At 31.1% G+C, this 25,127-nt stretch overlaps 2 protein-coding genes across 3 annotated transcripts in view; one reads left to right on the top strand and one right to left on the bottom strand.

The window, feature by feature from the left end:
- Positions 1-6,315, top strand: part of LOC129216058 (unconventional myosin-Ic-like) — a 65,745-nt gene extending 59,430 nt beyond the window's left edge. The window contains exons 29-31 of the mRNA XM_054850202.1: positions 54-154; positions 234-337; positions 2,608-6,315. Of these exons, the coding sequence (XP_054706177.1) occupies positions 54-154; positions 234-261 (129 nt within the window). The 3' untranslated portion in view covers positions 262-337; positions 2,608-6,315. The remainder of the gene's footprint in view (positions 1-53; positions 155-233; positions 338-2,607) is intronic.
- A 2,107-nt stretch (positions 6,316-8,422) lies between these two features.
- Positions 8,423-24,766, bottom strand: LOC129216057 (mitochondrial import inner membrane translocase subunit Tim22-like). Of its 2 annotated transcripts, XM_054850201.1 has the most exons (5): positions 24,689-24,744; positions 24,310-24,547; positions 14,153-14,340; positions 13,193-13,265; positions 8,423-8,618 (listed from the first exon to the last, which is right to left on the bottom strand). In XM_054850201.1, the coding sequence occupies exons 2-5, from the start codon at positions 24,521-24,523 to the stop codon at positions 8,536-8,538; spliced, it is 558 nt and encodes a 185-aa protein (XP_054706176.1). In that variant the 5' UTR covers positions 24,524-24,547; positions 24,689-24,744; the 3' UTR covers positions 8,423-8,535. The 2 variants fall into 2 exon arrangements, with proteins under 2 accessions (XP_054706176.1, XP_054706175.1); XM_054850200.1 differs by having other exon boundaries at positions 24,310-24,766.
- Positions 24,767-25,127: the final 361 nt, after the last annotated feature.

Below are 25,127 nucleotides of genomic sequence, written 5' to 3'. Positions count from 1 at the left end.
ATTTTATTATTAGTTTTATAAAATTTTGTGATGAAATCATTATTTATTTGTAGGTGTTAGTTTTGGACAGCAAGCAATATGTTTTCGAATTTATTACTAAGCTGATAATGGCTTGTAATAAAAAAGATCTATTCAGAGTTACAGGAGAAATTATGTAAGCTTATTTCCTTTACTACTTAAATAGACATTTCATTGATATCTATAACAGCTTTTTATTATTATTATTTTTAAAGGATACCGTTGGGTATTAATGATGGGTAAAAAAGCAGTGGAATTCACAGTATCCAACAAAATTAGTGAAGTAACCATAAGTGCAAAGTATGGTAAATTATTAATTGTAAGTATTATAACATTAAACATATATAATATACTTTTCCTATCATGTTAAAAATTGTAAAAGATATTCAAATCATTTCACACTTGTTAAGAGGGAAAACATATCGATGTATTTTCTGGCCTAGCTAGGTTTACTGTGGAGGATGATGTTTTTGAAAAATCTGTTTTAAGTAACTTCAAAGAAAAAAAAAAGTTAATTGCATAGTTCATGGAAATATACAAGGCGTGTCGTAATTCCTTTTGGTGTTTAGAAGGCTTATTAGATCAAACATATCACTAACAACTTTAGACTTTACTAGAGAAATAAACTAAAAGATTTGTTTCCCAAATATTTGGTATGTGAACTTTTGGTAATGCGGTAGATATAAAGTCTGAAGTCTAATTCTCGTTTCATTCACTGTAACAAATCACAAATCAATGGCAGGCAATGCTGTAATGATCTTTCAGAGTAAATTTTGTAAATCACATGGCACATAAACGCACAATCTTCGATATAACCACATAAAAAAATCTGCCCGACGAGGGGATGCTGCCTCATTTTGTTGAAAAATTAAGAAAGATTGATTGTGACATGTTGCATCGAGTGAAACAGAATTTAGACTTGGTATCTGCCGTATTACAAAAGGTACAGACGTCTAACATTTGGGAAACAAAATTCTAGTTTCTTTATATAGTGAAGTCAATGTGGTTGCTGTATTGGAGATATGTTTGTTTAAATAAGCCTTCCAAACCCCAATTGTAATGCATCCTGTATAATATGCTCCCCGAAAATTTCAACATGTTAAACAAATTATCTGTGAAATAATATGGCTGAAAATTATGCTTGAAATGTTAAATAATAAAAATTTTTCTGGATAGGAAATGAATTTTTTTTTTTTTTTAAACCAAAACATCTAATAAAGCCAGTATTGAAAAAGTTTCGAGTTTGGTCAAAAATTGATTGAATGACAAAAGCACACGAACAAAGAAAGATGCAAGAAAACATTTTTCATTGTGATGTCCATAGTATCTAGCTAGACTTTTGATGCTTTAGAACCTATCAATTTGCTACAGAAAGAATCATGTGGGAGGACAGTTCATTAATCAGTCTCATATTTAAAAGTTATTTACATTTTTTTTTTTTTTTTTTTGAAACTTAAGTGGCCTTTGAAGGCTTATATTACTGTAGAGTTGAATATTACTTCTATGAATGCTTTTAGCATAATGTATCCAAGAAAAAGCAATTAACAAGAAGTAATGTGAATGCAAAAGATCTGATGACCATTATTTATTCCTTAAGTTTGCTAAAAAAGTGGAAAGTGAACTAAAACGGTCTACAGACCACTAGCTAATAATTGAAAATTGGAAAAATATTCAGGTTAAGCAAAAAAACCAATGTTTTAAAACATTTTATTCTCGCCTCTCATTTCACGATACGTAAAAAATTTCATAAGTAGATCACTGCATCATTAACATTCAATCTTAATGACAGACAAGTTGGTTCCCCTGTCATAGACTATTCAGATAGGTTAAGTTAAAAAGTCTCAAATACTGTATTGGTTTGAAGCGGAGATTGATGTTCATGTAATGTTGACCTACATTGTCAAGCTCACATTTTTGCATTGTAGCTATTGAAAATAATTGTAAAATTCTTTTTACTATGTATATAAAAGATAAGAATTACTAGCTGATCCATGTGAAGCCATTCACTCGATATTTAGAGCCCTGCTGTGCAAACACCATGTAAAAATTAACAAATTGCTTGATTAAAAAAGCGAAGATCATTCTCTCAGCATAAGGTAGCGTACTTAGTGGTTGTACACTAAATGCTTGATTTAAAAAAAAAGCTACAGAGCCAGGCCTCTTGTTCAGAGACTCTCTCTGGTCGTCTCCGTTGAAAGCCCAGTCCTCGACTGAGCTATCTGGCTCTCCCTTTAAACAATGCAAGTTTAAAATTTTCAATTTAATTAAACCAATTATCGGGTATTTCAAAGTATAATTAAAAAAAGAAAATGCCGAGTGTGCAGTTTGTTTATTCTTCATTAAAAGTGGGGTTTTTTTTAAATGATAGCTTATTTATGAAACTTATTGCATTCTCACAAAAAAATCTTTGAAAAACGTAAGATTTGTTTGTTTTGACTTACAAATATTTCAGTTTTTCTTTTTAAAAAAGCTCAAAATTATAAAACCCAATTTTGTGCTGTGTGCTTTGCCATTTTAGTTGTATTAAAAATCATAATTGATCGTGCTAGTAAAATAATCCTCATACATGAAGATTTGATATTATTTCAGGTTTCCCCAACAGAGCCGGATCTTAAAAACAATTCTACGAAAAACAAGGTTTTACATTCTTGATGAGTGTTGAGCAATAAGTGCTGTTGAACAGCGCATTTGAGATGCATTTTAAAAATTTTAACTGAAGTTGATGCATTTGCCAAATTCTAGTCTGTTATGAAGTGCCTTCCATAATTTGACAACATTTAAAATGCATATATAAATAACCAATCCACTGAGAAAAAAATGCATTTATTGATTACTAAAAGAAGATAAATGTGGCCATTAGTTGTAAAATAGTTTAAATGTAGAATATGTGCCATATTTATTATTTTTAAAAGAATTACAGTAAAATGCTTTGCATATACTGATCTGTACATATTTTTTATACAAGAGATTGTGAAATAACAATTTAAAATTGTTTCATGTTTACTCTGGTGTTGATGCCGGTTATTAAACATAAGTGCTTGAAGTGTGCCTTGGTGAAAAGTGCCTTTTAAAAGAGCATTTCCATGATAGAAATGATACAATGAACTGAACAAAACAAATTGTATTTAGCAATTTATTTTATAGCATTTTATCATGAATTTTTTTAATAAATATCTGACTTTGATCATTAAAAAGAGAACATGTTCTTGGCCTTTTTTTGACAGACATTTTTATAGAGTCAATTATTTACTTATTGTGACTATCAAAGTATGTCTTAATATGCCAACCTATTGTACTCTTTTGGCTTTTGGAACTTATGCTCTGAGACAGCAAGGCTAAGTAAAGGTTACCAGGGGTCTGTCCAGGATTTTTCACAGGGTCCGTTTTTTGTGAAAAATAAAATAATTTTGTGAAAAATCAATTATTTTTGTGAAGAATCAAATAGTTTAAAAAAAATTTTTTTTTCTTTTTTTTCTTGTAAAAACGAGAAAGTTTAGACTCTTGAGATGGTGGAAGTTGAGTGTTTTCTCTCTTTTCTGTTGAGAATATCATTCTTGAGTGTTTTTCTAGTATTTGGGGAGAGGCATCGCTCCCTGGGAGATGCCCACCCCTCAAGTATCAATATTTATCTACCATTCTACATCATGTTAAATTATACTAGAAATGTTTTTTGTATAGTATTTAAAATAACTGTGAGAAAAAAAAATTAGGCAGGGGTTCAGCATTTAGCTTTTTAACCCAAGACACTGTTTAGAGCACAGAGTTTCGTTCAAACCTTATAAACTCTGTGATTTTCACAAAAATAAAAAAATATTTTATTTATTTACCTCTTAAACATCGAAAATTCGAAAAATCAGATTTCCACAGCGGATGCAAAGAGATTGCAATCCTCAAAGTGAAGGAATCAAAGGTATAAAAACGGCTTGTAAAATAAATATTTTTGATAAAATTACTTTTGAATTGCATTTTATAGTCCTATGATAAACATATCATTAATATCTGGACACAGTTGAAGCAAAAATAAATAAATAAAATAAAAAATAAACCATCGATTCAGCATTTTAATTGTTGACTCATAAAAGAAAATGGAATTCCCCTTTAAAAACTTGAAATAAGCTTTGTTACAAAAATAAAGAGACTTTTCATTTATTTGCATCCTAATAAAGCGAAGTTAGCTTGAAAAAAGAATAAAATATGATTATCATATCGGATATAAAAAGATTGCGTTTTTCAAAATGTAGGCATCTATAGAAAAAATAACGGTAAATAAAAGTTTATTTAAAGTTATTTATCCTTTTTAGTATCGAAAAACCAAACCCATATAACTTTCTCCCAAAATAACAGTTTAACATCGCACCACCAGACACTAAGTGGCGATTAGTTTGAATTTTGTAACTCTATCTGAAGCGATCACATCCGCCCCACCCATACTATCCTTTGCAGTTCTAAATTCATTTCGCTGTATATTATTGATGATTAAATCATGAGTGGGGAGAAAAGTGCTTACTACGCCTATTCAGAGAATGTTGACGCTTTTCCAAAGAAGTTTACAACAACACCGCTGCATAAAACAAACAAGTAAAATTATAAACCAAACTGACTTTCAGCTGTTAATTTCTTTCCAAAAAACCAATAACAGGCATTACATTTATTTGACGGTAGTAATTATTTATGGCTTGCAGGAGCATCACAAGAGTGCCGATTTTTTTTTTCTTTTGCAAAATTAGCTGATTTTGTATAAGTTGATTCCTCTAATTTAACTTTAAACATGCTGTATTATTTTAATTTGAGATTTGCTCTTTCAATAAACAATTTGTGAAAGATCCGTTTTTGTTTACCAGAATTTTGTGAAGGGTCCGTTTTGGTTGATCGGATTTTTGTGAAAGGTCCGTTTTGGTTGATCAGATTTTTGTGAAAGGTCTGTTTTGGTTGATTGGATTTTTGTGAAGGGTCCGTTAACGGAACCAAATTTGCTCTGGCCAGACCCCTGGTTACCTCAAAAATGTGCTTTGAAATGAATTATTTAATTTGAATTCAATTATGTAGAAGAAAAAAAAAACTGTTGAAACATCAAAAGTACTAAGGTTTAATTGGAAGTGTTTTATTAGTGACAAGAAGATAACTGTTTTGAAACTTAATTATGTTAAGGAATCTATTGTTGAAGAAATTTCATTTTATTATTTAATCATTCATTTAAGTGATTTTTGCATTGCTGCATAGTTTTTGATGAACTTAATCAGTATATTTTTTCCCATATAATCAAAAGGAAATATTGAGGGGTGAGGAATGCTGCATATGCAGTGTTCATACATTTTTAAAAGTCACATTAAAATGAAATAGCAGTGCTATATCTACTCAAAAAGTTGAATCAGACATAAATTGGGGATAACTTTGTCAGAAAGAGTTCCATAGCAAAAACAATTTTAGGAATTGTTTAGGATTTAGAAAGGAAGGGCTGATATATTTAGTAATTCTAACATGATTTCCGAAATTTTAGAGTGAGGGAACTTTAGACACGTGAAATACAATTAAAATAAATTTCCTTAGAGCTACTTGCAACATTTTTTGCATAACATTACCCAAGTACTATAATTTCCCCATTTTCAGTACTCTTATCACAAACTTAAATGTTCTTAACCAAATTTTTAGGTCAATTTCCTAATTAAAATCTTCCTAAAAAAATTTGTTTCGATTTTTATGAGTTGTCTTGAATCACCTTGGATGCAACTGGATTGATAAAGGATTGAGTTTCTAAATACATGGCTTCTGCCTTAATTTTCCATGACTCACGATGCAATTTTACCAGAAAAACATTTTTCACTACAACATCTAAACTAATGTTGTAAAAATAAAATTTCAACAATTTCTTCTGTGCTTGAAAAAAATCCCAAATTTGTGTAACTTGCATCATTTTGAAAATTGAAGAATTTTACAAATTAAAATTCCCTGATTTCCATATTCTATTACTATCTTAAATATCCTGAATTCTTTTGACCAAATTTTGTTTCTTCATTAAAACGCTGGTAAAATTTGATTGAATTACTGGTTAAATTACTTTTGACTCCCTTGAATCAGCTTTGATGCAAATGAAATGAGATTTTCAAAGGTTGCAAAATTAGAAGTGAACTAGTTGTCAATTACACACTAAGATAAAGAAAAGTTTAAAATAATGCTAAACACAATTTTTATTGTCTATGAGATAGAATTAAATAAGAGAAAAAAAGAGTTGGTTTTATAGAAGCAGTTGAGGTCTGATTTCAAAATGCATTAAAAAAAATCAGAATGGCAAAAAAAAAAGACTAAGATGTGTAAATTTCGCACCTAATCTAAAATTCAATAAGTATATATGTTCTTGAACTCAAACTCCTTGACCAATTGTCTTTTCAATGTTTTTACGCATTTTTACTGAAAATCATGATCATTTTCCACCATGGTCAAAATCTGACTTTTCAGGTGCGCAGATACCCTGAACTAAAGTAAAATGACGAGTTTGCAAGCAGGGCTGCAGAGTCGGATTCTGTCAATTTCAAATAAGGTCTGAAACTCTGCCAGTGCTTGTGGAGTCAGACTGATTTTGGGGTAAAGAAGTAGAGATGAAGGTTGTAAAATTCCTAAAGTTGATACCAGTCATTTTCCCTCAGACTGCAACCCTGCTTACAAGGCCTCAATTTTAGAAGATGAAATATAAGAGAGGTTAATGAAAGAAAGCTCGAGTGTACGAAGGATTAAGAAAAAAGGTGAAAAATAAATACTTGGATACATACCAATTAGAATTAAACTTGCCGTTTTCAATGTTTCCTTGTACTAGTCCAGCTGATTAACAGTTGCAAACAAGTTTAAAATGGCTTAAAACTTAACGAAGTACTCAATAAAGTACACGATATAAAGATCTTAGTTGGATGTTGTAAATTTTCATAAAGTTGCTAATGATACTGAACTTTACATTCAAGTAAAGTGTTAAAAGCATGAAGAAAAGCACAAAATATCAAATTTTCTCTGCAAATGTGATATAATAATAAAATAACTATTTTTAATCAAATTGTCTTAATGAGATAAAATGTATATATTTTTATATTTATTTTTTGAGTGAAATGTACTTAATTTTTGATATTCTTAAGTAGTTTTGGTTAATAAGTATTATGAAAGTGGTCACATATTAGCTGTTTTCAAGCTGTAACGATACTATTAGCATTTTATTCAGTGTTAAACAATCTCAGATTTGAAATAATGGTGTTAAGTGATAATTCTTCATCAAAGGAGCGCCAAAAGTTATATTTTCAAAAGAATTCTTCATATCATACATTTTAAACTTATTTAACACAAGTTTCTATACTTTATAAACTAAAGCACACCATTACAGCTAGTCACGTAAAAGATGTCTGTTAAAGAATTTTTCTTTACCAAGTTTGAGGGCTTTATCTTTGCAACAATCGTCAAATCTTAAGTTTTTTTTATAAAGATGTTTAAAAAAATAAGAAAAAAGTGAATATTAAACATACAGAAGTATAATTTAGACATACGACCCAAATAGAATAAAGAATACAGAAATGTCATGGCTATGAAAAACAGCAAAATTGGCATCATGTCAGAATGCACTAAATTACTAATAATTTTAATTGAGAATACATGAAAATCACTAGAAGATGCTGAACACAAATGCTGTAGCTAACAATCGGAGCTAGGTAGAGCTTACTTGACTCTGAAAGTGTAATTTAATTATTTTATTGCCACATATTTTTTTCTTCCAAAAATATAATTTTTTCTTTCCTCAAGTTAACGAATTCAGCGACGGGACTGAAAAATCAGATATATGCTAATGAAAAATAATTTCAGGTAAAAAATTTTTTTTGGCATGCATGGTCCTGGGCTGTTTTTTTTTTTTTAAAATAAGCATTTAATAAATATGAAGTTTATTTTCGTTTTATAGAAGCTAAGGATATTTTGGTATACTATACATAATTTATTTCTTTATTTTATTAAACGTTCACATCACATAGTTGTCTGAACTCTTAAGTTTTGATACTGAACTGGTACATATTATAAGGCCTCTAGCACCATTATTTCAGTAAATCTAGATTTCTTAAGAGTATTAATGTATTTAAATGTATTTTAATAAATGATATTTAACTGTTGCTTTTAATTTGTACTTCACTTTTTTTGTATGATAACTATTTTTGATGAAATAATAAACATTTGTTTGAATCTTTTCTTGTCCTTTTATTCAGAAAAAAATAGCAAGCTCAAAGAAAGACTTTCAATTTCATTAATTGGAGCTACACGAATGAACTTCGCATGAGAAGAGAAATATTAATTTTGTCTATTAACATTTTCAGTACTTTTTGATAATACTAAGCTAGAATTCTAACTTAAAAGGAGATTTTAATTGAAATTCTTCAACCAAAAGCAATATAAGTTTTATTTTGAAAACTATGTACAAAGTTTTTTAAAAAACAAAATTGCTTACTTTCATGTCTAAAAGTAATACAATGAACTTAATTTAGCACATGAAATTAATCTTCAAAATGATCTCATGTAATAATCGATAATTGTAGAAAATGCAGCAAATCCAGCAGCACCTACTAGACCAGCTTTAACTCCAGCTAAAATATGAAACAAATAATTAGACGTGGGAACAGAGTTAAATTAAGAGTTCTTCGGGGTTCATACTCAACTTTGAAAATTAAAAGCAAGGAGTTTTGCAAGAGTTCATTTTACATTTTAAGGACTTGTTTTTTGTTTAAAGATGCATTTTTTAAAACCTATTTCAGAAAAAAATATGTACCTACAACTCTTAACATTTATTTTTACTTTCATACAATACATTGAATGCAACAGACATACTAAATTTATAGTAAAATATGCATTCATTGCTTCTTAGACTTGAGCCGTCTCAGAATGAAATTCAAATAGAATCACCAACAAACAATTTCCTAACTAAAAAATAAAATAATTGCTAAAATAAGAACTATAATAAACCAACTGAAAGTAGTACAAGCCAAAATAACTTCCAACTATCAAAATAATTGATATATTTACAGGATGGGGCATTCCACGGTATTTTTGACATTATGTAGAGTCCGTAACGTGACCTTTTTTTGCCATAACTTTTTAATTTACCGTTTGATTTGCAAATTATTTTATTTTGAGCTGGTGTGTTGGTAGGAAAAGATCAAAATAAAATAATATGCTAATCAAACAGTAAATTAAAAAGTTATGCAAAAAAGGTCATGTTACGAACTTTACATAAATGTCAAAAATACCGTGGAATGCCCCGGATACAAAGGGATAAACTTCAAACACAACAATTTTCGGCAAAACTGGTGTTTGATTTTGGCATAGAAACATAAGGTTACTCATACCAGCTTGAAATACAGAAAATTCAATTTAAATATTAGACCTCCTTTTGAAAATAATTTACAAATTATTTTAAACTTCAAAATAGATCAAAATTTTGCAAACCATTTCAAAACTTTTGTGTGACTCTATGCTGATGAACATAGAAAACTGACTAATTTTAAGAATTTTTATTCTAAAAAGTATGAAAATTATAATTTTAGGAAACAGTAGTACCACTGTTTAGCTATTAAGGTGATCTTTCATCTATTGTATAAAATGTGTTGTGTTTATTCATGTTAATTAATTAATACCTACAAAATTTAAAAAAAAAACATTTAAATTTAAAAAAAATCAAAAAATAACCCTGCCAACTACAGATGTTACATATGTATTAAAACATTTCATGAAGTTGAAACAAAAATTAATTTCAGAGCCAGTGATTCTGTACTTAACTTTCTGACATTCGACACTCCCAAAGAGCATGAATTTTGTTAACAACTTTTCAATTTGATTATTTTAATAAAAATACAAATGAACTTAATTTTTTTGCCTCCTTACAAGGCATAGTAAGCATCATAAATGCAAAAAATCTTATACTTACGGCAGATGCAAAGATATTGCAATTTTCAAACTCAACGCGTTAATAGTATAAAGAATGGCACATAAAAGAATTTATTTAAATCATTTTAGAATTGCAATTTCTAAAATTTCTCTATAATAAACGTATTATTAATAACAATTGACATGGTTGACGCAAAAATCAAATTCAACCAGCAATTTAGGTTTTAACTTTTTGACTCTCATAAAAAACACAGAATTTGGCTTGAAAATTTTAAATTTGTGATTTTTATAGGAATAAAAAGAAATTTCATTTCTTTACCCCCCTCTAAAAAAAAACATAATAAGCATCAAAAATCAGAAAAATTCGATTCTCATATCGGATGCAAAGAGATTGCTTTAATCAAAATGCAAGCATCAAAACTTTAAAAACGGCAAATAAAAGAATTTATTAAAGCAAAAATAACTTCAGAATGGTACTTAAACAAGTCTACAAGATGTTATATTAATAATTATCGACATAGTCGTCAGAAATTTGGAAAAAAATTCGGATGTGGGGAAAAAACATTTTAACGAAAAAATCAGATTTTCTGTACAAATGAAAAAATAGAAGAACTTCAGTAAAATCAGTGGCGGATCCAGAGGCCTGTTTTGGGGGGGGGGGGCGATTTTATCCATGTGCGATTGGTCCATAAAAAATTTGGGGGGGTGGTCAGAGAAGTCGCGGGAGGGGGATATGGGCAGCGCCCTTATTTATTTATTTATTATTTTATTTTAAATTTTATAAAATTGGGCTATGGTATTTTTGTTGTTGGTTAAATGATCGTCTCAAAAAAAAAAAAAAAAAAAACCTAGGGACACGACTTGAAATCTCGAGACAAATATCAACAGTAGACTTCCTTCTTTCGATTCAAAGCTCCAATTTAATCTTCATCAAAAAACGTGACAAACATTTAAAGTACCCTTATTAAGTCAATTCTTTTTTCTTTAAACACGTGAATCGATCAGCACCAGCATTTTCCAGTCGATCTATAACTTTGAAGTTAGAAAAACGGAGGGGCAGTGCCCCTTTGTTTTTGAAAAGGAGGGGCAGTTGCCCCCACGAGCCGCCTATGATTCCATCCCATCCGTTCTCACATGCGCTCAAAAGTATCGGACGCACAAAAGCTATTTCGTTGCGAAGATCATTCTTGAGCTTTTAAATTGAGTCTTACAAATAAAGGAAATACATTCCCTTATATCGCCATTTTTTATATATTTTCTCTCATCCTATTATGGAATAAAAAAAAAACCATTCTAATGTAACGTCGGATTTTCAGAGATCGATATGACATGGATTTATGAGGCATTTCTATGAATCTCCTCGGTAATACATTTTTGAATAAAAATAATGTCTAATGATTGCAGAAAAAATGAAAACAAGCAACTACCAAAGTTCACTATAACTACAAATAGCGGCAGTAAAAAACGCGAAACAAAAGTTTAAATAAAGATATATCGAAATAAATCTTGTAACAAAAATTGCTTTTATGATAGAACCAGAAGCAAATAAAGCGGTTAATTTTCGCTATACAAAACATAATTTTCCACTATTTAACCAGTATAAAAATAAATTTAGGATCAAAATAAAACGTGTTAAGTGTAGTTTACTTTTGTTTGAATAAGATTTTACTAGGAAATGCGAAATACAAGAGACAGAAAAGATCTTTTAACAATTTAAAAAAAAATTGATCTGTTAAAAAACCATATTCTGTTACAGCATTGTTAAATTACACTTAATCAGTGGCGTAGCAAACTTGGATGTCAACCGGGGTGGTAATCTGGGCTATCACCCCTCACCCCTCCCCATCAACCGAAGGCGAAAAAAACCTTATTCAATGTTCGATGAAAGAAACGAAGTTCATACAATATTCATAAACAAAACGAAATTGTGCCCCCCCCCCCCCGAGAGGGATATCATCCGAAATAAACGTTTCCCTCGTATTGATACCAATGCATTTGAGAGATTATAAAACATATGCGAATTTCTGTTGGTATTTACATTTTTCTGGAACTCTTACATGTGTTTTGGTTGTCTCCGCCCCCCCCCCCCGCCCCACTCCATATGAGTACCAGCCGCCTCAAATGCCCTTCTAGCGAGACCAATATGCTTGATAGAAAAAATATTTTTTTTTTTTTCATGTTGGAAATAAAATTCAGAATTGAAACATCGAAATTTCTCATATTCATTTTAGTGCAACACTCTAGGGGGTGTCACCCGGCTTAGCCCCGCCCTGCAAAATAATTTTTAATATAAATTGAAATGTTGGGGAATTTTTTTTAGAATTGAAGCATTTAAATTTTTTAAAAAAAGTTGAAGATCAATTTCAGGTGCCACCTGGGGCAAACCCATCCGCGCCACCGTAGAAATGCTACTGACTTCATCAACTCACATTTATATATAAAATAAATTAATTTGTCAAATAGATAAAGGAGAAAAAAAACCCGTATTTTCATATCAATCAACTAAAAAATCGCAAATTAAGGGAATATGTAATACCCCCCCCCCCTGGAGCAAAAATAAAACGTATGTATGGCACCAGTTATAAATATGCAGGAATGATTACACCTTCGAACGATATAAAACAAACGCTGAGAAGGAAATACGCTTTCAATTTTTAACATTTATCATTTAAATTTTGAGCATAAATGAAAAAAATTTAATGTATAAATTTTGAATTTGAAAAAAATTAGATTATTCTTCAGAAAGTGTTCAAACAAAAACGATTTATTTTGGTATGCAACCTAATAGTAAAAAAAAAAAAACCACGAAGTCTGTTGGGGGGGGGGGGCGATCGCCCCAATCGCCCCCCCTGTGGATCCGCCACTGAGTAAAATTGGGTATACTTTAATCACTCGTACTGGATTAGCGATAGAAGAAAATCTTTAAGGTCTTGTAGAATAAACAAATGAGTTTGTAAGGAGATAATAGCAAAATTCAGGAGTATTAAGGGCCCTTATTTTCTTTTCGTTAAAAGCAGGAGTTTGTAAGGGAGCGTATGAACCTTGTTTTTTTTTTCATACTAATTGGAAATAGTTTAAAAAGTTTCACTGCAGAATCAAGTAAATCAGGCAGAGAAGCTAGATGGATGTCAAATTTGGCTTAAATATTTTATCTAAACTGGTCTAGCCAGCAAAAACTATATTTTAAAGCACGAAATAGTTGACATGATTAATTCCTAGTAGTTATCCTTTCCATTTTTGTGTACTAAATTAACGTTCAAAATTGTGATATTTTTACCTCTTAATCCAATAAGACCTCCAGTTATTCCTCCAGCTAATGTACCATTTTTCCAATCACTTTTCCCTCTATGCTGTAATGAAGAAGATAATAATTTTTTTCTCTCCTGAACTTGCTCATGAATACTTAATAAAAGATGAGTTAAAGCACAGGAATTATGCACAAACAGTAGAGAGAGTTAAATTTTTGAACCTTAGTTTTAGAGGTTTTTGCATCCGTGACATAGTCCGTGTATTTAGAATCTGCATGTCAAAGCCAAATAAGTTTCCCACTCTGTACCATGTTCCCTATCTAGTTGTCATGACAATGGCACTTTAAACTTTTTCTCCACATTGCTTCTGCAACATATCAAGTATTTGAAGCAAAGTGTGAAAAAGTTCTAAATGCATTTGACTGCAAATGCTTCAATTAGCCTAAATGATCAAGTTCTATTGTTGCAGTTTTTTTTTTTTTTTGAATAAAGCCCTTTACAGTTCATTGAGACATTATAGGCACTTTTTTTGAAACTTATGAAATAAAATTACGTTTGAAGTATATTATAATTTATTGCAATTAGGTTTGAATGATGCAAGAACTGTTTTGTAAACAAAGGTGTTTGAATTAAGTGCTATTATCAACTTATACCACCACTTGTCTCAACATAACAAAAGCATTAAAATTAGTTTCCTATTAGATCTTCATTTTTCTTGATAACCTCAAGTACATAATTTTTCATTGATACCACAAGGTGGTTCAGTTTAATTTAAGAACTATTTATTGTTATATTTTTACAATGAACCTCATTCAATTGTTAGACTCCTCAAGATAATTTTATGTTTTTCAAAATAAAATTTCACAATTCTTTACTAACCTTTCATATTATGTCATTCAGCTAAAAAACATAAATTTTAGTTTGCACAATGACATAATAAGAGTACCATGCAGTACATTATGACTGAAGTAAATAAAATATTTACTTACACTTTCAATATTACATTCTATTGCAGCAAATACAGCACCAATCATGGCAAAGTTTTTACCATAAGATAACGTCTTCACTTTAAAATCTGTTAAAATCATTCGCACAGTTTGTTTTTCGGGAGCTATGGCACTTAAATTGGGATCCATACTTGCTGAAACCAAACCCATAAATGCTCCAAATGCAAATCCTGAAAGAGATTAAAATTGCAATATTGATAATTTAAGAAAGAAAGAACTTTAACTAAAAATAATTTCAAATTTTTCCACAAATAAAATTGCTGAAGAAAATAGGGTTAAAAAGGCTGCAAGGGAACGGTCAAAAATAAAAATTTAATTTGTGACCTCACATAGCTGATTAGCTCTAATCAATCCATACCTATGAAAGGCAAGGAATTTCTTTACCAAAAACGTACATGACCATTTTTAAAATATAGCTGCCCCATACACATTACAGAGTATTTAAGAAAAATTTAGTATTTGCAACAAAGGGAATAGGGTTAAACAATTAGTTTCAAAAAAGTACAAATAATGAATCAAGCAGGGTTGTGTTTTGAATGTCAAAAATTGGATTTTGCATGACAAGTGCCAAACAATGGTTTAAAAGTCAAAAGCTGGCTTAAACTGTCAAAAACTGCCAAAATCCCCAAGTTGATATTTACAAAATCATGAAAGGCAAGTTTTATAGGTAAAGTCTTCAGCATATTTCAAATGCACATTAAATTTTATGAAAAATTTCACTTAAAAGTAATGCTTTAAAAAGTATTTTTTTTAAAACTAGCTTCATAATTATTAATTCGTTTAACCAGTGGCATAGACAGGAATTTCTCAAAGGGGTGGGGGGGGGGAGGGTCCAGGATTCGAAAGTTCACCATTCTCATTTCATACTCCAGCATGCATCCAAACACATTCTTTTGATTTTATTGATTGTAGGGAACAAAAAACATTAAAAAACATACTGAATAAATACAGTCAATTCTCAATAGCTCAAATCTAAAGGGTCAGTCAGAAAACTTCGACTTATCAGAAGTTCGACTTACCGCTAGTTTCAGTTTTCGACATTATAATATTAAAAATCATCGAACATTTTAATTAATATGTACATATAACAGACAAAATTTACCAGGGGCGGATCCAGACAGAACTTTTGGAGGAGGCCATTTGGAAAAATATGATGATTTTTTAAATTTTACAAATGTCAATATAGAGCCCACCTTTTAACCAGAGCATTTTTTAGGAATTTTCACTAGGCGACACAAGTTGAACATAAAGGCTGTAACCTTTCCAATAATATTTCTCTTTGCTTAACAAACGTGTGCATATATCATCGCCTCAAAGTGTTATTCCTGTAATCAGTACTGTTAATTTCTGAAACGACTGTATAGGACTTCTGTTTTGAGAGGAATCCGATAAGAACCAACCATAAGTATAACATTAACTCCGAAGTAAAGGGGGTACAGGGGTTTCTACCTCGGAAATTTTTTTTAATTTGTAGTCTTATAAACGCATTTTAGACGATCTCTGAGAATGTTAGGGGAGAAGAGGTTCGGTGGTGCTCCCCTGCATATTTTTCAAAATTGTAGCTCTAAGAATGCAGTTTTAAACGATCTTTGATGATGTTAAAGAGAGGAGAGATTTGAGGGCCCATCAAAGGAAAATTTTCTGATTTGTAATCTTAGAAATGCATTTTAACTGTCTTTCGTAACATTAAGGGCTCGGGTGTGAGCCTCCCCCTCTCCCCCGACCATTTTTTGAAATTGAAACCTTGAAAGCGAAACATTATCTCCAATAACGTTAAGTGCGGGGCTGTTTTCTTTTTGCAATTGTAGAGCTAAAAACGCTGTTTAATACGATCTTTTCGTGATGATACGTGGAGGACAGATTCGAGGGCTCACACAAAGAAATTTTTCTGCGAGTAATTTACGGTCTTAAAGATGCATTCTAATTATCTTTGTTAATGGTAAGGGAGAAGAGGTTTGGAGCGCTCTCCCGGAAACTGTTTGCAATTGTAGCTCTAAAAAGGCTGTTTTAGACGATTTTTGGTGATGTTAAGGGGAGGAGAGATTAAAAGGCCCATCCCAGGAAATTTTTTTTAATTTATAGACCTAAAAACGCTTTCTAGACTATCTTTGGTAAAGCTAGGGGTTGAAGAGATTCTGAGGTCCTCTTGCAATTTTTTTTCAAAATTGAACTCTTTAAATTGCAAACATAGGCAATCCATGATTCATGAGTAACTTTTAGAGGACCATCAATTTTTCGAAATTGAGCTCCAAAAACGTTGTTTTTGAAGACTTTCAATGATGTTAGGGAGGTAGGAGTTCTTCCCCCAGAAACATTTTGAAACTGAGACGCTTAAAACAAAATTTAGGCCGATCTTGAACGATGTTGGCGAAAAGGAGAGGTGGGGAACCCTCCGATGGAAGCTTTTACAAGTTACTTTTTTAAACGCAGTTTGTAGACGACCATATTAAAAAGGGGATGAAGAATAATTACATAGCACATCATAAAGCCAGGTTAAAACTTAAATCTAACTTTAACTTAATGCGCAATCATTAAATGTATTTTATTATTAACGTTTTATTAACAAATTTTCGTTCGTCTGTTCGGATGGAATATTGAACCAGGTAGTATATCTATTGACAGGCTAGTAAAAAATATTTAAAAAATATTATAGATATAAAAAGTGTTTCTTTAAAAATTTCTGTACAAATTTCTTTGAAGCTTAAGCTAGGAGCTGCTTTTATTTCTAATGTACATAAGCGTAGGTTTTTTGCAACGTAAATTTGTGAGCAAAATTCTTTTAGTTTGAAAATTAGAAAAACTAAGGTTTTGAAATGAAACACATTTAAAATATGAAAAAGAACAACACGAAAGCGTTATATCATACAAAACCTTCGGATCTGAATGAGATTATGTTTTTTTCTCAAATTGGAATTTCCTGTAGTTTCAACTTAATATTGCATACGATATAGTTAATCTGTGTATTGTTAATTACTAAAATAACTTAACATTTCTTAAATCAGGGACTGAAAAAATAGTTTTCGTCTTATCCAGTATCGAGATATTGGCTTGTTGGGGATGTAAATCTATCTATTTCTCAAAATGCTATATTTTTCTATCGAATTACATATGAAACTACACAGAAATTTTCTCTAGATTTTAAAATCGTGGTTATTTTTTTATCTGCCATTAAGAGCAAAAAATATGCGTACCTTCTAAAGAAACTGGAAACCATACGGCTATTCTTGATCGCTTTGTGGGAGACACCGCAGTCATAAGTACTAAATGAACTCAAATATTTGGTATACACTTAATATTTTTAAAATTTTCCTGAGGTGGCAATGCCCTCCCTCTGGCATTGTTTCCATTCATGTTAGACTTCACATGAATTACAATGAATATTTTTTTCAATTTAAGCGAGGAAAGAGGCTTAAAAACTAGACTTGAAACTTCCTCAGTGTGGTTTTATGGCTCCTCGGCGTTGTTTTTATATTCATGTTAGACTTTGAGGAATAATAAGGACTTTTTTAAATATTCAACTCTGAAAAAGGTTTTTAACTATTTTTGAAATTTTCTCAGGGTAGCGATGCCCCCCCCCCCCTCTCATTGTTTCCTTATTGTTAGACTGTATGCATCATAAGGGAAGTTTTTTACATTTTTGCACAAAACGGGGAGTTTAACCATTCTTGAAATTTTCTCGGGGGGGGGGGGGCATGGCCCCCCTCTGTATCCACCCATGAAATTTACAGAACTCATACGTTTTTAGGCACAATATGCACAGTTTCTCCATGGAGGGTTCTGAAGACGAAGTTGTGTCTGATCTTGAGCTTCTCCAGCCATCCAGCACTGGTGTGGAAATTTTGTATGTTCAGTAATATAGCAAAATTCATTGCTTTCTCACGCAGCAAACATCTGCTTATAGGAATGGCGTGGTCCTGAATTTGATACTCCTGGAACCACTTGAATAGAGACAATTCTACTTCAGGAAAGGTGCACATCTTCATTCGTTTCAAATTCAGATTCATGGATTTGTACTGCTTTTGAAGTTTCTCTTTTAATATCCTTGACAGAGTATTTGGTGCCATATTTGAATGCATTATCTTTCTTTTTGATTGTTGGATTCCTTTCAATGTTTTAAATAAGATTGACATTACTTTCTAACTCCAAGGTTTTAGCTTTCGCTTAGGCATCGAAAGAAAACTCTCTTTCTCTCGGGAACTTATTAGCAAATGATTGAACTGAAGAACGAAGGGGAACGCATCTTAACTTAAGTCAGCCTTTGAATAAAGGTACAATAAGGTAACTTGGCAACTAGTCTAGCTTCTTTCTACTTCCTAGTCCAGCAACATGCCTAAGTGTAAACAGTAGAGTACAACAAAAGAAACCAAGCTATATTCGTTTCGGCATGTGTAACGCCTTTATCGCACATTGGCTCAACAGGTGTTCTCCTTGCTTTAGAGATTTATTTTGTAGGAATTGTGTGAATGAATTTTTCTCTCATAGTCACTTGAATTATATATATTTTTCTTTTTTTTTTAATCTTTCAAAAAAGAAAAAAAAATCCAAGTCATCTTTGAAGAAACTTCGAGTTAAAGGAAGTTAACTTTGAGATATTGAGCATAATTAGCATGGAATTAAGGACAAAGGAATCAGGACTTGATAAAAACTTCATGTTATAGTACTATTCGAGTTATCGCGAATTTACTGTACCAAGGGCGCCCATATGCAATATTTAATGGGGGGAGGGCTAAGATATTTTTCCCATAAAAACAGATTTCAGTACAGATTAAAGTTATTAATATTTGACATTTTTAATAACTTATTTATTAATTGCTGGAGAAAAAATGTTTTTACATTTTTGAAAAGAAAAAAAGTACTAAAAGCAAGGAAGTTCTACTTCAAAGGAGGGGGGGGGGGGCGCCCTTGGAATGTACTTAACATCAGCTGATATCATAATTTTAAATAACAAATACTTAATTAAAATACCAGAAAGTACAAGAACGAATGTTTTAACTTTTCTTGTAGTTAAAAATAAAAACAGAGAAGAAAAATTATCCTTTTAGATCAATATTTCAGCATTAGAGGGTTTAACTTATGAAGAACACAGATTTTTCACTTTAAAATTATAATTTATGATTTTGATAAGAATAAAAAGAAATTTCATTTATTTGCCTCTAAACAAAGTGTGGTAAGCATAAAAAATAAGAACAATTCAACTCTCATTTTGAATGCTAACGATTGTATTTTTCAAAATCAATGCACCAAAAGTATAAAAATGGCAAATAAAAGAATTTATTGAAAAAAAATTTACAATTGCATTTTAACAGGTTTACATGATGAAAATTACTAATAACTACCAACTCAATAAGCGAAAATTTTGAATAAGAAAAAAAAATACGATGGAGAGATTAAAAGTATTGGACATAACAGAAAATATATCGCTCGTTTGGAAAAAGAGTGCCACAGTATGATTATTATTATAATTTTTTTTTTTGCTTAAAGGGCTTCAAAGGACGTTATCTTCTTTGGAAAATAATGACGGATTTTTTGTTCTAATATATTAACCACTGGAGAGCACAGCAAACTTACTCCTCTTACAGCAAATTGCCTGGAAGAGTTAAACTTCAAATGCTTCTCCTGTAAAATTTCCTTTCTTCGTATTATGGCACTCTTCTTTCAAATGAGCGATATAAACACAAAAAATTACCCAAATTTTGGTGCATAACTGGAACACAATCACCCCTGAATTAACCGCATTCTAATACTAACTTTCTCATTAATGCATTGTTTCGGACGTTCATAATAAAAGTTATGTAGCATAACTTTTATTACAGTCGAGTCTCGACTTACGCGAGGACTGCGTTCCAGGATTTCTCGCATAAGTTAAAATTTCACGCTGTGGAAAAATATACACATATAATTTTTTTTAGAAACATACCAAATTCTTTTAGGCACTTATAAACATCCCCACAACTGTACATTATAGTGTTTCTTACATAAAGAACTAAACTTTTGCTGTATGTATGTGAAAAATTAAAAAAAGCTGTTTTATTCAACATGAAATACTTTAAGGTGCACAAAATGAATGATCAATGGGATGATAATTTAGTCTTCATTATCAGATTGTTATCTAATATATTTTTAAATACGCCCTTTCTGCCTTTTCTTTTATAATGTTTCCATTTATGAAAACAGCCCCTCTTTATCTCTTCAATCCACAATACAAGAGCAGCATCTGTTTTCATAATATTTACTTTAGTTAGACATTACTCTGCAAGCTTCAATATTGAAACTAAGTTATGATCTTTTAGGGAACTTTCACCGTCAGTGATACTAAAAGAATGTAATAATATTCCTGAAATCAGTATTTAGTAACCAATAACGAAGCCGATAATTCCTTCAAAAACAATTCGTGTTGTGGACTCCAAATTCACGTTGGCTATAAATTCGTTACTCGTGAAAAATTCGCGTTATAGCCATTTCGTGTAAGTCGAATCATGTTGTAGTGGGAGTCGACTGTACAATAAATAAAAATTAGAAGTTTTTGATAGCTTTCAACATGAAATTTTTTGCATCAGTTTAAAATACGATTAAAACTTCCATGTGTCAAAAAAACTGCCAACCACGGAATCATGCTTTCATACCAGAAACAGAAAGGTAATAACGTAAATGATTAAAATAACTTTATGTTTTTTAACGTAGTAAAGAGCACAACAAAACAACAAAATACAAAAATTTGCCTTGTTTCATTAAAAAGTGCGGATCCAGTTTCTAATTTTGGAGGGGTTCATCATTAGTAAAGGGGTGGGGGGCAAGGACGTAGCCAAGGGGGGGTCCATGGGGTCTGGACCCCCCCCCCCTTCTTGAAAGACTACCGGCTGCTTTTTGTCAGTTGTTACACCTCACGTCAACAAAAATTTTTCAAAAGAGAAAAGTTTTATGAATTCCGGTATTTTCCCCTTAAATATTCCCATTAATCGGCAATTTTCCCGCATCCGAAACAATTCAGAACACAAGAACCTCGTGAAACTGCAGTTCCTTCTTGCCGCCTATCTTTTGCTGTGTCGCGTTCTCCATCCGAAAATGATGAATCTCCGGTTTTTTTTTTTTCTTCAAATCAGCTGGGTAGTGACCTTGAAATTCGGCCCCTTTCCCTTGATCCACCAGATTGCCTTTGGCAAAGTAATTGAAAACAAACATTTATTGTCACTTTCACCATACCCTGTCTCATTGGCGTGGTTTTCTTTCTTTTTTTTTTTTTTTTGTTTGGACTCTTTTCCCGTTTGGACTTGATTTCCTAGACACATGCTGCACGAAGGACAGCCAGAGTGTGGTGCATCCCTGCTGAATTAGTAATTGAAATTCCTATTATTTTCTGTTTTAACACACCATATTTTTCTACCACACACATATAGGAAATATATCTGGAACAAATTTGTAATCAGAAGAAAATTAAGTTAACACAAACTGGGTAAGTTGTAGTTCCCTTTTAAAGTTTTCTTAACAATACAAACAATTTTATGTATTAATGTGGGTGTTTTCCTATTTAAAAATCGAGTTCAGAAAGAAAAGAAATTCTCCACATTTCGTGTGTTCGAGGATGAGAAAAAATGAACATTAATTATTAATTAATTAATTTTTGCTCTTTATATTTTTGAGATGATTCATTTTATATTTTTATTTTTCTTTTATTTAAACTTTCAATTTATTTTTAACAATAATAGATTACTTATGTCCCCAGAAGCTTACAACTTTTGAACTGTAATCCTGAAAAAAGTTAGTTTTTTTTTTTTTTTTTGAACATTTGTGTCTTATTTTTAGCTCAAGATAACATTAAGAAACTTCTCTCTCCTTTCTGAGAAACAAACTAGATTTTTCATGGATGTTTTTGCACCCAATATTTAAACATGACCATGAAACATATTAAATGCCCAAGAAGAATTTGTGTTTGAAGGTAAAATAAGTGAATAAATAAAATTTGAAGTTGATGCAACGAAATTACTTTTCGCTGTATCAAAATTTTATAAAGCGAAGAATGAAATTGAAAATTGCTCGAATATTTCACTGTGACCAGTTTATGAAATTGCAAGTTCAGCCATATTAATACTTGCAATCTAAAAGTAATTATTTGAAATTCGTACTTTTAAATCTTACTGAATTGTGAGTCTATGGTCCCAAGAGAAGAGTCGTTAGTCATTTTTTACTGAAGAAAAAAAATATTTCTTCGATGTTGTTCCGTTTTTCAAGTAAAGCATATTTGTATTTGCTTTATTGGAATAAATTTTCTGATTGTTATTTGCCAACTTTGCATTGAGGAATTATTTAGTAAGCATCTATGCAGCCATCATTAGTAAATTGCGAAGGTAGCATTAAACGTAACAAAAACGGACGTGTGCATTTAACTATAAATTACCAGGTGAAAATTTCTGCTATTTACTGCGTTACAAGTAAATAATTAAAAAAAGATGAATGCAAGGTAAATTTTCTTGTGTTTTTCACTTCTATATTTTTTTTCTTTTTTAACTCTTAATTTCTTCAAGTTAAACTTACTTGCTATACTTGCACTAGAATATATTTTACTAACATCACATAAAAGAACGAAAAAAAAAGTCAATAACTACGTTATAAAATATGATATGCTTTCGAGAATACAGAATGATTACAAAATTGCTCCTAGAATGGAAGTTATACCAATTTGAAAATGAAAGAATCAGAAGCATTATTATTGTTATATTAATTTTGGAAGATTGATTTAAATCATTACTGGATTTTTAAGCACAATTATTCTAACAGTTTTTACAAAAGATTGTCTTTAGACTTTGGAACATCAGATGACTGAGGAGCAAAAAATTTTCAAACTGAGGCTATAAGAAACCTATAAGTTTTGTTTCCAAAAATTGGCTAGCTTTATGCATACATATTGTTGAAAATGTATCTAATTTGATGCTGCTGTATTATCGCAAACGGGACGAAGACTACCTTAATGACCAAAATTTGACGTTTGACTCCAAATTATGAAATTTTCGAATCTGACACTTGCTTACTGCTAATAAAGACAGTAAAGTAACCAGGTTATAATCAAATGTTGTCATGATAGTTCGTAACAGAGCATATTGCCATTTTGAATGTAGTTGTTTACAATTATTTTTTTAATTTGAAAAATACTGATTTGTACAGAAGTTGTTTTGTATCAGTAGAATAAAGAGCTCATGTTTGGTGGTGAGATAGGTGGGTGCAATGCCTCCTCTTGATCTTTTAAATGAAGCATCAAATTGAAAACATCGGAGGAAAATTGCCAATAATGTTCGAATCATTCATGACCTTATAAAAAAAATATTTATAAAAAGCAATTATTTACGTTTTTTCCAAAATGTTGTTAAAATAAAAATGCATAGATGCTTAATTTAATTAATTATACATTCCATTACTCACCAGGTAAAAGCCTTCTCAGGAATTCGTTTGCCTTTACAAAATTAACCCCCTAGTGCAGTTTCGCATCGCAGAGAGCTCAAGTGTCTCCATTTGGTGGAAACTCGGCATAAAAATTTCCTGTGCCAGTCACATCCGCGCCTTAATGGTAGCATTTGAAAGACTAGATACCAGAGGAAGCTTATGTGATGGAATTTTTCTATCCATGTTTGGAAACTTAGTATGGGATAACTTTTAGTTTAATGTTAATTTTATAAACTGACAATAATTTCTTTGCCACTTAATATAAAATTTGTGTTAACTAATTCTAACTAATTGCTCTATCAATTTCAATTATTTAATTAATTGTAGTTAATTATCATATTTTCACAATTAGTTTTAATTGAATTAATTTTTTTAACGTAAATATGAGCTACTAATTCTGCTTTAGCATGCCTCCTCTTTTGAAGTTCGTGCAACCTCCGACCCCCCCTTAACAAAGTTCTAGCTACGTGCCTGGGGGAAGGGGGGTGGGGGCAAAGTGCAGTTTTTTGGCAAAAATAGTGGTTCCGGCAAAAATCTCGAAAAATATAAGCCCTAAAAAACGCTGATTTAGGCTATATTTGGTAGCTTTTGGGGGTCATGCTCCCCCCACCCTCTGGATCCGCGCCTATATATACAGTAAAAGGTAAAATCTCGGGTTTTTTTACGACCTAACACTGTAATGAATTGAAAATATAGTATAATCTTACCAGCTGCACAACTTGTTACTGTTTTAAATGTACAACTCTCAAAAACTGCTTCAACCCTTAATTCTTCTTTCGACTTTAGTTGTTGATTAGCTAGACTAATGGGTAGAATTACTTTATCACTAATCCTTTTATTAGGCCCAATTAACATTTGAGCTAATTCATTAAAGTCCAAATCTTTTGTCTTTTCTGACGCATGAGAAGGAGTAGAAGACATTTCTTTTCAAATTTATAGCATCAGCTGAAAATGAATAATAATATAGTACAAAAATTATTAATTAAGATTTTAAAATGTTCGCAATTTATTTGAAGCAAGTGGTAACACATAAAGTACAGACGAGAAATAAAACAGTCATTAACAAACGATAAAATAAGAAGCTACGTTTATAATAATTTTTCTGCCCACTTGCATAGCAAATTATTTTCACGAAATTTTTCCTTTCGTCCTCGGCAGTATGTAAACAAATATGCCGGTCACGAAAACAGTTAACATAAGATTGTAGTTTTACTTGAGATTTTCATTTAAAGCAGTTTCTGAACATTTCTTTTCATTAAAGTATTCTATTTTGCAAAAAATCAAGTTTGAATACTTTAAATTTTCTTATACATATAAAAAAAATCATATCCTAATGTATGTATTTTTTTTATCGGAAATCGGTCAATGCAGGAACGATCCTGACAGATAAACGGGAGGCAACCCTATATTTTGGCGCTAAATGATATCATTCTAAGACTTGTCGACAAGGATTCTCCCTGTACCTCGTGCGTGGTTTAAAAAATGGCTTGAAGAATGTAGTAATGAGTAATGTGTTAATGTATTT

Source organism: Uloborus diversus, chromosome 2, assembly GCF_026930045.1.
Source record: "Uloborus diversus isolate 005 chromosome 2, Udiv.v.3.1, whole genome shotgun sequence".
NCBI classification, from domain to species: domain Eukaryota; kingdom Metazoa; phylum Arthropoda; class Arachnida; order Araneae; family Uloboridae; genus Uloborus; species Uloborus diversus.
The sequence above is the reverse complement of the archived record's forward strand: the minus strand, read 5'-3'. Positions and strand labels throughout refer to the sequence as shown.

Coding starts and splice junctions, on each gene's coding strand:
- LOC129216057 (XM_054850200.1), bottom strand. CDS start 24,523: ATGTCTTCTACTCCTTCTCATGCGTCAGAAAAGACAAAAGATTTGGAC. Junction 13,266..14,152: donor TAGAATGTAATATTGAAAGT/GTAAGTAAATAT, acceptor TCTTCATTACAG/CATAGAGGGAAAAGTGATTG. Junction 8,619..13,192: donor AGGTCTTATTGGATTAAGAG/GTAAAAATATCA, acceptor TTCATATTTTAG/CTGGAGTTAAAGCTGGTCTA.